Below are 12,993 nucleotides of genomic sequence, written 5' to 3' on the forward strand. Positions count from 1 at the left end.
GGACATAAAATTAGACTCTGGGCGTAAGGTCCCGGTACATTGTAGAGTCGCGAAACAGGGACGGAAGGGGTTATTCCGTACCGAGATTAGATACCAGACGGTCAAGAGCAGAGTTTTTCCCGAACTTCTAGCAGATCAGATCCTTCTTCTATAGAGTCAATCAAATCAACGGACTTAATTGAATCAACGGAGTCAATTGAATCAACGGAGTTAATTAAATCAACGGAGTTAATTAAATCAACGGAGTCAATTGAATTAACGGAGTCAATTAAATCAACGGAGTCAATTAAATAAACGGAGGCCTGGCGCCTGCTGCGTCCCTGGAGGTATATACTAGGTAGCCGACCACTGTATTTAGCTAGGAGGATACCCGAGAGATACTTAAAAATATCTATACTATATTATAACTACGATATACTAGGACCTTACGCCCAGAGTCTAATTTCGTGTCCGAAAATATGCCTTGGCAACCTATCCAAAACGGGTAAGGCCTATGCCAGATACTAGACAGGGTTCTCCGGGATACCGGTACTTAGTCGCGAGTATTTATAAAGTAGGGCCGAATAATTAAATTATCTAAAGCTAAAGAGAAAAGGAGGAAAGGAGAAATCTCTATAGGTGCTTATAACCTAAATATAATATCGTAGCGACCCACTAGGTACGCAATATAATTAGTCGGAAGATCTAGTGCTTTACCGGATTATATCCACGGGGTTAACCCGTAATAAATAAGACTCTTAATTATTATAAATAGCGTATAACTTAAACTATATACTTAGGCATTAGATATATTAATTCAAATAACTCTATAGTAATCTTTAATCTATATACTAAAATCCTGCCCTTAATCCTATAGCCGACCTATATCTAGATTCGGGCCCGGAAGAACTAGTTCCGTACCTTCTACGGGCCAGCCTATACGCTACTCGGTGTGTCTACCACCTACGCTATACCCCTAGTCTTAAAGACAGGGGTATAGGAATAATAATAGGAAGATTAGGATCTAATTAAAACTATAGTCGGAATACCTAAGTGGCATAGTCGGAATACCTAAGTGGTAAAAAGTCGGAATAACTCTTAGTTTATAAAGTTATATGCTGTTTATATTAATAGTCGCTTTTATAGATCTTTCTCCCGTGGGCCCACTACCCGATCGAAGCTATGAAATGCCATGGTCATACTATGTCGTCCACCAGTCCTGGTACGCAGTTTTTGATCGAAATCTAGAACCTCTTTGAATGGAACCTTGGCAATAACCTCGACCATGCGACTGGACTTCTTCTCTCGGAGAGACGTCACGCTGTCGTACGGATCTGGGGGGGCGTAGACTTTTGCTATATCGACGGTCCCGCTGCTTACCTCGGCAGAGCGATCTTTGATCTCAAGTATGTGGCCCCCAGCGCCAGAGCTGATATCATGTTGGACTTGGCCTGCCACCGCTTCGGGACAGCAAATGCGGACCAACATGTTCGGCTCCAAGATACCAACGACGTGGTTGGCCCTCGCTCGCCTGAGGGACTCCCGAACGACCTGGTATGCCGCGCCGCTAAAATGGCCACCTGTAGGAGAATCCAAACAAGGCGGGGATGTATCAACGACGAGAGTAATATGACAGCCCTGTACCGGTGAGCTGCGCCGGGGACCCCTCGCCATAGCAGCGACGACACCATTGAGTAGCTGCTGCCGAGCTTCTTCCTGATCAAAATCCAGCACCTCACTTTCTTCGAGGATTACGTGAATCATGTTTCCATACTTCTCCTTGCCCGTATTCAGTTCCGATCGGTCATGGCAACTCGTCAAAGGCTTCAGGATAGCTGTGCATGTCACTTTTCCAGCTTTGCCTGCAACTGGCTTCTCAAACGTAACGGTAATCGGCCCAATCGGCGCCGTCAAACATTCCTTGTAATCAACTTCAATTGGGCCATAATCCACCTGTGCCTTGATCTTTTGCCGCAGTTCGTGGACTGCAACCTCCAGGTGTAACTTTCCCATGCCCTGCAAGATGAATTGCCTGGATTTCTCATCTCGATTCCACCTAAGGCTGGGGTCCTGTCGCGACATCTGGTCCAGGGCAACTTCCAATTCCTGGGCGGCGACGTTTCCGTATGGCTCCATGGCGAGGAACGCCACCGGGAGGGGGACTTCAGCGGGCCGGACCTGTATATGTCGGAGGCCATCAGGGATGCCTTTGCCTGTAGCAGTTGTAACGAGCGTGTCTCCAGTGCGAGCCTTCCTTAAGCCTTTAATGGCACCAATTTGGCCTTTCGATAGAAATTGCACTGTCTCGGTCTTGGCTGCAGAGATTTCAAGTAGACCGAGAGGCGCTTCGTGCATAAGAGAGTGGGTATTCCAGACTGAAGCGGTACGGTGGAGATCACCATGGTAGATCCGGACGAAACTCAACATACCCTCTTTGGGATGGTGGAAGACCTTGAATACAGAAGCAATTGCTGCGAGACGTCGGTCCTTCCCGTGCTTCCCGTGGTGAGTATTCAGGAGCTCTGAAAGGCTCTGGTTGCTGTCCCCAACCCGAATCTCCAGTTCCGGCCGCTCGTCCGGGCTCGGAAGATAGTCCACAATAGCGGTCATGAGTGGCTCAACCCCCATATGACGAAAGCTGGCGCCTGCTAGTATAGGGACTACCTTGCCATCTCCACCACGGACTGCACGGCGAATCCCGTCCTTGATGGCCTGGCTGGTAATACGGCTGGGGTCGTTGGCAAAAAGTTCCAACAACGTCTCGTCAGATTCGGCGAGGACCTCAATCAACCTCTCGCGGGCAGTTTCCATCTCCTCGGCTAGCTTGTGGTTGTCCGCTAGAGCACGCTTCAACGCATCGCCTTGATAGGTGGCCTTTTGCTTTTCGGACTTCCACTTGTGACCCACCCTGTCGATAACATCAATAACGCCGACGAACTGACCCCGTTCCCACCATGGGATTTGGCACACAAGGGGCCAGCCATGGAGCCGTGAAGCAACTTCGAGGACCGATTTCCGGAACGAGGCGCCTTCTCTGTCCAACTTATTGACATAAACGATGCATGGGATGGCATGTTCTCGAGCGGACGCCCATACCCTTTCTGTATGAGCTTCGACTCCTTTGACTGCGTCGATGATGCATACCGCACCGTCGAGTATTGGCAGACAGCGGTCAACTTCAAACCTAAAATCTTGGTGTCCTGGTGTGTCAATGAGATTGATTATTTTGGGCCTCACTTCGACAGTAGTTGGTTGACACGCCTCAGGCAAAGGCCAACGGAACGTAATAGCCGCCGATTGGATTGTGATGCCACGCTCTCGCTCAAGATCAAGAAAATCCGTTACGGTATTTCCAGTGTTAACATCTGTATGGAATGGTTAGCCTACTCGACAAGTGAGCCCATGACGGTTAGATCCGCTAGATGACTTTGATCTCTTGGGCATCGAAGATGAGATCTTTGAGCAGAGCTTGGCCAGGTTTAGAAGCATGGATAATTGACCGATTTGCAACTTGTCACGCAGTCCGAAGCCCGACACCAGAGAATACAAAGAAACGGAAAGAACACACCGCCTGTTCGCTGGGTAACACCGCTGTAAAAGAGCATTCGTTCGGTAGTGGTGGTTTTCCCCTGTGCTCCCCAGTCAGCTCGCCGCACGCAGTCAAAGGAGGAATCGGATTCATCCTTACTGCATCGACGTGAGCAATGATTCCAATGTTTCGAATGTCCTGGATGGTCGGTTGATGTCTGGGGTGATTCGCAGGGGAATGGAACCTTCTTTGGCGACTCAGATTCCTAGCCTGCGGGCCATTTAAGCATAAAGATAAATGGCCACGTCGGACGTGACTAAAATCCGTATGCTCCAAGTCAAGCGACAGGCGCCAGGAGGAGCGCCAGACAATATCTCTTGCTCGCAACACCAACATCGCCTCTGAATTTCAAAGGATAAGAGGCCGGACGGGAGAATTAGTGCAGATACACTAAGAATCGGAAAGCATCCTTTCTGTTCGATAGTCGGGCAATCCTAGAACACTGTTACGCATGCCTAGAAGCTTTATAGTAGCTCGCTATATTAAATAAGTAGCTTTTTGAAAAGATTAAGCTTATGCATTTGTATCAATCGAGGAAGCAGAAATAACGAAATTACTTAGAAGAGAAGAGCTAGCCTCAGCCTAAGGCTAGCTGCTATGTGTTGCATCAGGCGTCGTTCGCGGATTTCAAAAAGTTATCAAAAAGTGTCAAAATAACCAAAGAATGCATATCTCATAAACCACCGATATAAAAGGACCCCCTTTTATATATATTTTTCGTAATAAACACATTGTGTATATTCATTTCTGCTATTACCCTATTATACCCTACTTAAGGATATATATACTATATAGGAGTAAATAAGGGACTTACTAGGGGGACCTTACGTTTTAGTAGAGAGATCTAATACGTGATATTTTTATAGGGCTATAGCGAAGCCGCCGAGCTGCTTAAGTACTATGCTTATTTTAATATATACGCTTAACTGTATGTTGTACTGGTCTTGCACCACTACTAGATTTCCCTAAAGTCCGTGACAGTTTAAGGCAAAAGCCGTCTAAAAGGGGCCCCGAAGACATCTAATATAGGGAAGGAAGGGGGCATAGGAATAATAGTACTACCTAGATACAAAGTCGTAACTACCTGTATTGCCCCTCTGGCCTGCGGCGGGTATAGCGGGAATAACCTAAAAGATAGCTATAAAAAAACACATATTAATATTAGGTATAGGTATCTACTTAAGCTATATATATAAATTATATAGGATACTTAGGGACCTTGGCGGCTTTGTTATGGCCCTATAAAAATATTACGTGTAAGGTCTCTTTATTAAAACGTGAGGTCTCTCTAGAAAGTCCTATAAATAATACTATTAGCTAGACGTTATCGAAATAAGAAGTCGTTACTTTATTTATAATAGAAGCCAAATATATAGGTCTGACCGAGGCTATAAAAGAAGGAGTCTATATATATAATGTATATACTAAACTAATAGATAACCTTAGTATAAAGTTCAGTGATAATAAACTGAGGATTCCTACTATTCTTATAGACAGAGAAGGTGCTAAAAAGGTCGCTAAAAACCCGGAGTTTTATAAAAGAGCAAAGCATATTAGTAGACAGTTTCACTTTTATAGATAATAGCTATAGGACAATAATATAAAGGTAGTATATATAAATACTAAGTATAACATATTAGATATTTTTAATAGATTGGGCTACGAGTAGTAGGCTGTACGCGCGGAAGAGAGGAAAATCAAGCAAATAGCTGTTGAATTCGTAAATCCGTAGGATTACTGCTTGTTACGTAAACGCGTAGTTATGTGTAAAGAACTGACTTCTGGGATTTCTTCCTGGATCCGGGGCTGGCAAAAGACCCTGAAAGATTGGGTGGCGACTGTTACGTCAACAGCCTACGCGACGGTTATCACGCCACGTTATTTACTTAAGTAATAACTAAGATATCGTATTTATAATACTTAGTATATTTATATTATTATTACTTATTATAAGTATAATATCAACACCCCCCCCGTAAGCTGACTCTTATATAATGAGTGCAGCTTAGTCAGGTTATACTTATAGTTATGTTATATTATAGCGCAGTAATCCTAGTCTATCTAAGACTAGAATACATAGAGGAAAAATTTGAAAAAACCTCTTCTTTTTAATTCAAGGGAAAATTCAAAAACCCTTGTTATTGTTATAGTATATTATCCAAAGGAAAGTTCAGAAAAACCTTTAATATGTAGGAAAACCCGAAGGTAAAAAACCTAGTTATTCCCCTTGTAAAGAACTAAGAATACTAAGTATTAAAACCTAGTATTTTAATTCTTTAATATTATTATAAGGCGGCAAATTATACTTAGGCAACGTATCGTCCTTATGACCTAGGTTTATATAACCGCAAAGAGTATTATGAGTCTCTTTTGCTAAACCTTTAGTTATTATATCTGCTATATTAAATTTCGTATTTATATAATAAAAGGAAAGTCTGTAGACTTTAGTTAAGGAAAAGATATTATAGAAAAGGCTCGATAGCTTAGTATCGCAGAGTAATCGCAGTATATTCGTTAACTAAGCGCTGACTTTAAACCAAGACTTTAACTTAAGGGATTAAACTGGTCCCTTAATATACGCATAGGGATAGGTTCGGATCGGTGGTCCGTGCGCGGCTATCGGTCCGACTATATACCGATAGGTCTACGATCATCTCGTTATACTGCCCCCCCCCCCCTAATAAGTCTGGTCCCGTAGACTTATATTATCGTGATACCTTTAATTACGCGTTTATCGCGATTAATTATATCTATCTGGTTTTATATAAGCCCTTATTAAAAACCCGTAGGAAAAAAGAGTGGCCGCTCCTTTATTTACCTGCTTATCGGCGTTCTATCGCCGACTATATGCCTCGTGATTTATCTGAATATTACTATAGAAACTCCGCGATGCTTATAGTTATCTAACTCTCCGTGGATATTATGCCTAGCCTTAGGTAACCGTTCGGCGAGGAGTATATAGTTCCGTCACGTAATTTTCCTTGTAGCCTCTGGTTTCCCTCCTATAACCATTTTTCTATCCTGTACGCCGATTATTCGGCGGTAATCCTACTATCTGCTATCCATTAATTATTATTATTCTACGCCGTCTATTCGCTATCTTATCGTTATATCTGACGTTTCTTTACAGGTAATTATCGCTATAAGCAAAAGACCCTTTAACGAGGCCTAAGGATAGTTTAGTGCTATCGCCGATAAGGCGCTATGCTAGCGTTATATTACCCGCTTAGGTAGCTATATCGAAGTCGAGTACTTCGATAAATCTAATAGCCGCGTAGGCGCTAGTTATTATATCACTTATGCTTATGACTAATAATAATATACCGCCGTATATTCGATGATCTTTCGGCGTTTTTTGTTTTTATATTAAAAAAATTATTAGATTCCGGAGTTTTTAATAGGCGTAGCTTAGCTGCTTTAGAATTATAATAAGCGTATACTTGATAAAAACAACGATTTAACGCCGATTTAGCGTTAGCGTGCCTATACACGTATCTTTAACGCCTATAAATAGTTCTGGGCGGTTATCCTGCGGGGCGATCGTGAGCTTCCTGTCAAGGCCGTGAGTTTTTCTTCGTTAATCGGTTAGCGACTATATACTAATTATTATTAGAACCAGTAGCTTCTTTTAGATAAGGTTGCCTGCCTTTATTCGGTCATAACGCTTTAGTTTATACACTAACTTGGTTGTGTTACCGACGATAACGCTACGGTCCTCCTAGACTAGATCCGCCCCCCCCGCGAGGATAATATACGGGACGTTACTTTTTTCCGGCGTTACCTTACCGATTTACGTGCTATATACCGCCGCTTATACCCCGATAAGGATAATTAGGAAGGTATTAAAGCCTTCCTAGCCCTGCCTAGCCTCGCCGCCCTATTAGCGGCTATCGATAAACCTCGCTAACCCCTCCTAGGTCGTTATTTTACTAGTCGTATAGCGACCCCTTATCGCTATTATACGCCCCGGGCTAGTCCGTCGGTTAGCTAGCTTCCTGCCGTCGAGTCGGCGCCTAAGTCCCCCCGCGCCCCTTATCGATAAACTATTAAAAAAGCTCTATTATTCCGTTAGTTAAAGGGTAAACTAACATCCCACGTTCTTTAAAGGCAGGGTAACGGTCCTACCTTTTTCCTTGAATTCTAATGCCTATCTACCGGTAATAAGCGATCCTGTTAGAAGTAATCAGAGGGCTAATATAAGGGTTATCGGATATCCCTCGATATACGCTATATCCTTTAAAATATACGCATACGGCTAACGATCCTGATCTTTAACTTATAGCCTTATCGTGCCGAATCCGGTAACCGGATCCGACTCTCCTTTACCGGTATCGAACGTCACGAGTTTTTCCGCGGGCCGATAGTCTTCTAGAAGGTAACGCTTATTAGTGATATACCTTATAGTACCGGAATTAACTAATAGATTATTTTTAAAGGGTCTATTTACGGCTCCGGTTAATAAAAAGCTGTATATACCGTATAATCCGGTTCTATCGTCTAAATCCGAGTCCGAAGAACCGGCGCCCCTAGTAGCCACGAAATTAGATAAATCCTTAAAAGAGTCTTTCGAGAGTGACTTCTATTAACCCTTATTTCGCTTACTTTCGGCGTCCTTTTTAAGGTTACTTTAGAACCTCTTTCGGCGTTTATTATCCTAGCTAGCGATAATCCGGTTATAGCGTTCTTCCGTCTCCTTAGATAGCTTAAAGGTCTCCCCTCTTTAGGCCGGGTTAATATTCGGGCAGGTCTACATTAGCTTATAGTAGGTCCGGGTCTTCCGGGCTACACGGTAGTCGTAGATAAATTCCCTCTTAGCACCTTAACCCTATTAACGACCCTTTTAACGATCCGATTAACGATCCTATTACTAACCTTCTTTATCTTTCCTAGGAACGTGGTTATATAGAACGACAACGATCCCGGCTTCCGATCCAAACATAGAGGGTGCCTATAACATAACCAGGTAGTGTATTCGTGAACTATAGTCTGGATATCCGGTAGTTTAGCCTCGTCTTTTTCTGTTAGTATTATAGAAAACCGGGCTTCCGACTACTCCGGGGAAATCGATCTAATCGCGTTAAAAAATCCGTTAAGCTAGTCTGTCTTCGAATCGATCGCGCGAACCTAATACGTCTTTACCTCTTTATATAATGGACGGAAATCATTAAGCCAGCGTTAATAAGGTATCTTCCTAATAAATTATATATAATCATCCTAACGGCGCTTAATAAGTAACCTCTAGGTGGCGTTAGTGGGTTTAAGACGTGCCTTTAGGATTTATAGGATTTCCTTTAGGTCGTCTTTACCGGCGAAGGACTCCGCCAGGCTCTAGTCCACGGTAGTGGTGATATAATCCAGTACCGCCTTAATCGCGGCTTTTTCCTGCTTATATTCGTTATAAGCGAGGAGCTATAGCTTATATCGTTAGTCCTAATTACTATCTTTGCTTTTAGTAGGAGGGTTAACCTTTTAGAGGCGTTACGGATATTTAGTATCATTAAGATCCTGATCCACGAGCTTCGTAACCTTATTAAAGAGGGCGACTTCTATTACACGCAGATACCACTAATACTAATCCTTAGAAGAGGTTAGTATAACCGAAGTTATCGTGATGGCGTGGAAGAGTAGTTAATTAGATAGAAGGAGAAGGAGAAGGAGGAGGAATTAATAGAGGCGGTTAAAGGGGTTGATGATAATGGGCAGGCAGACGGGCTAGTGGACGACTCTACCCGTAACAGAGCAGAGACTTAAAAAGAGGCTTAATCGTAACGATCAAGAGCTTTAAAAAGAGGGCTTTAAAAAGAGGCAGAAGAGGGAGAGACTATAACGCCTATAGCTATTAGATCGACCGGAATAGAGGCGTATTACTAGAGCGCCGGGCTTATAACTATCAAGATACTAATATTATACGAAGTGTGACCTATGTTTATTATAGACTATAAAAGAGTACTAGTCTATAATATTAAATATATAGGCAAAAGAGGGGGAAAAGCACTATGATATATCTAATAGAAGTACCGCCATATTCAGAGCAGTGTGTGACGTGGCTCTGCGAATATACCCAACAGGCTTATCGGGCTTTTCGGGGTCTTTGGGCACAAATACCTGACAAAAGGATATAAAAGGAATACTTTATATATTAGTAAACTATTATAAGAATCGTATCCTTTTTCTTTCCGCCCTACTTAATAGAAAGGCGACCCGTGATAAAATCGATTAAGATTTCCTATAAGGGGCCAGACGGAACTAGAAGACTAGCTAATAGACTATAAGGCTTATACTACCTCCCCTTAGTCCTTTAGTAAACTCTATAAATGGATATAAAATTGTTTATATCCCGGGATATATATGCCTAATAGAATAAGTCCGAAATCATCTTAGTTATTTTATAGTGGGTTTCTCGTAGAAGGTCTATAAGATCTTCTTCCTTAACCCTTATATAATCGGGATAAAAAGGCAACCTCTAAAAAGGATTAGGCCCTGTTTATCCTTTAACCACGTATTAAATAACTGGTCCTTCTTAGATAAAGAAATATAAAAGAGATTATCCCTTTAGGTATCGGCTACTTTTTCTTTTAAACTTAGCAATAAGTCCTCGGAGACCCTAGGTACTCCGCCTATCTGCTCTGCCACCCTTAAGACGAACTTGCTGATAAACCTCTTAGTAGGTTTCTAACACTCCGCGGTTAGGTCCGCCTAGTTAGAATTATATTACGGCTTCTACGATAGGCCATTGGCCGTATTCTAAGCTCCTAGCTAGTGCTTAATCTTAGAATCGAATACCGATAGCTCTTTTAGCTATCACGTATACTATAGCTTAACCTTAGGCTTATCTATTAGGTACCGATAATTAAGGTAGTCTATTAGAACCTTTATAGGGGTCTAGCTATAGACTAGGTAGTATCTTTAGTAACGGAATACCTTAATAACAGCTATTAGATCTGTGTCTAGAAACGAATAGTTTAACTATATACCCCTAAGCTTCCTCGAAAAGAACACGATAGGGTATTATACCTGATCTATATACTAACTAATCATAACTCCTAAACTAAACCCCGAGGCGTCTGGCTTTAATTAAATAGGTAGCTTAGGATCGAAATACTATAAGACCGGGGCCTCCTAAAACTTTTAATATAACTCGTTAAAAGCCTCCTTCTCCTTTATAGATAATATAAACACCCCCTTTATTCTATACTTCTTTATTGAGTCTAAGAGCGGCGATATTATCTTCGAATAATTATTAATAAAACCCTAATAACAACTAATATAACTTAAAAAGATTTAGATAGTCTTTACTAAGTACGGCTCTTAATAATTACGGATAGCCTTAACCCGGGACTAATCTATACGAACCCTAACTACTCTAATAATAAACCATAGGAACTCCATCTATAAGTCACGAATATATACTTCTCGGAATTCGCGTATAACGACTACTCCCTTAACCCCCCTAAAAACTCCTTAATATATAATCGATAAACCTTAAGATCCGTACTATAAATCAGGATATCGTCTAAATAAACTATATAAATTTCATCGACTAACCTATTTAAAGCTAAGTTAATATACCGTTAAAAGCTAGCTAGGGCGTTAGTAAGCCCGAAGGGTGTAACTATATACTTAAAGTGATTATAGCGGGTTCTAAGAATTATTGTCTACTTATCGCCAGACCGTATATAGAGTCGATAATAGGCGTCCTTAAGGTCTAGCTTAGTAAAGACCTTCGTTAATAAAAGTCGGTCTATAATCTTATATATTAACGGGAGTAGCGTGCGGTCCTTATAAGTAACCTTATTTGACCCCTTATAGTCTATATATAGTCATAATTTCCTACCCTTCTTTAATTTAAAAAGCATAGGAGTACGTATAAGGTTAATAGAATAACGAATCTAACCTTTAGCGAGGGCGCCCTGGAGGCACTCCCGTAACACTACTAACTCCTCCTCCGCTGACGGATAAATCGGCCTAAATAGTAGCGTCTTTCCTTCCTCTAACTTAATCCCGTAGTCCTAGTAGTGATATCTGGGTAACTTACCGGCCTCCTCTATATTAAATATATCTATAAACGTATAATACTACTCCGGTATAGCTACCAATAACTCTTCCCGGTCTAAGGGTAAGGGGTCCTCTAGCGGTCCGGGTAATGGTCTAGGTAAGGGAGCAGGTATGATTATATCCTCCGAGATATAAGCTTAGACACGGCTAACCCGCGCTACCTAGACCCTAATAAGCCTAATAGTCACTTTCGCCTTATTCGTAGCCCTCTTTGACTCCTTTCGTAAACCCATAAACATTAACTCTTCCTTCTAATCCGAAATATCTAACTCTTCTTTATTTACTTAACTATTAGATTATACTTAGTTGACTAGGGGATCCCGACGATAACCTCCGACCTATCTTTGTTTAAATGTATAATATATAACTATATATACTATATCCGTGTATAATTCTAATTATCTATAATCTAAGCTATAAATAAAATCAATACGAGTATTTAGGTTGTATTTTCTTCATTTAACCAGTTACCTTTCTTAGTAGGTCCGGTAATTACTTTACCACAGTGTATTATACGTTTATTAATAATATTAAAGTCGCTAACGCTATTTAGAATTATAACTCGGCGGTCTTATCTACTATTTAGTCGTATATTAAGCCTAACCCCTATTAGACTAGGGTCAGGGGACGACTCTAACGGTGCGTTATTCTAGGCTTATCCCTATAAGGCTTAGGGTAGGGCCTATACCTAATCTAAAGTGGGTCGGCTAAGGGCTATGGCCTCCTAATTAGGGTTAGTAGCTAAGGTAAAACTTTAGCCAGCCCGCTTATTCTGTAAATAAGGGCAGAAAGGTCGAATATAGCCCTCCTCTCCGTATTTATAATATTTCCGAGGGCCTAAGGGTTCTAAGGTTATACTAAGGTTATCCCGTTATTAAGCAGTGGTAATAATAATAGCCGCAGTTATAGCAGCAGGGGATATAGGCGTGTCTTCGCGGGAACCGCTACCATAGGATAATAAGGGTTTACTACCGGTTCCGCACTTTCTTTTATAAGCCTAATCACGGGATATATATAAGTAATAGCCGCGATCCTGATTAGGCGGTTCACCCTTATATATAAATATAACCTTAGCTTAGCGAGCCACGACGTTTAACTCCTAAAACGTCTTAGATAAAATTCCGGCAATAATTTCATCGCGTAAAGATCTATTTAGCTTAATTATAATAAATTATATACGCTACTTATTAGGAAGGGGGATAAATACCTTATTAAATAAGGAATCTAACTTATTAAGAAATTAATTATAGGTCTAACCGGGTTATTAAAAAGTCCGTTCCGGAAAGATCTATTCTGTAACCAATAGCTTACAAGTCTTATTATCGATTAATTACTCAGTTAAGAAGGCCCTTAGCTCGGCCTATATCGCT

General features: G+C 41.4%; 1 protein-coding gene across 1 annotated transcript; it reads right to left on the reverse strand.

The window, feature by feature from the left end:
- Window positions 1-1,072: 1,072 nt before the first annotated feature.
- ACRALDRAFT_1037863 (uncharacterized protein) lies at window positions 1,073-4,170 on the reverse strand. Its single transcript, XM_071015074.1, has 3 exons — window positions 3,668-4,170; window positions 3,548-3,613; window positions 1,073-3,344 (listed from the first exon to the last, which is right to left on the reverse strand). Exons 2-3 carry the CDS (start codon window positions 3,582-3,584, stop codon window positions 1,120-1,122), a joined length of 2,262 nt encoding a protein of 753 aa, XP_070880251.1. The 5' UTR covers window positions 3,585-3,613; window positions 3,668-4,170; the 3' UTR covers window positions 1,073-1,119.
- Between the last annotated feature and the right edge of the window lie 8,823 nt (window positions 4,171-12,993).

The sequence above is a fragment of the Sodiomyces alcalophilus genome (genome assembly GCF_042370955.1).
Source record: "Sodiomyces alcalophilus JCM 7366 unplaced genomic scaffold ACRALscaffold_1, whole genome shotgun sequence".
NCBI classification, from domain to species: Eukaryota; Fungi; Ascomycota; class Sordariomycetes; order Glomerellales; family Plectosphaerellaceae; genus Sodiomyces; species Sodiomyces alcalophilus.

What these genes read in the sequence shown, in the direction of transcription:
- ACRALDRAFT_1037863 (XM_071015074.1), bottom strand. Translation starts at nt 3,584, where the DNA reads ATGCTCTTTTACAGCGGTGTTACCCAGCGAACAGGCG. An exon ending in TGTTACCCAGCGAACAGGCG is followed by an intron (nt 3,345 to 3,547) that starts GTGTGTTCTTTC and finishes CATTCCATACAG; the next exon opens with ATGTTAACACTGGAAATACC.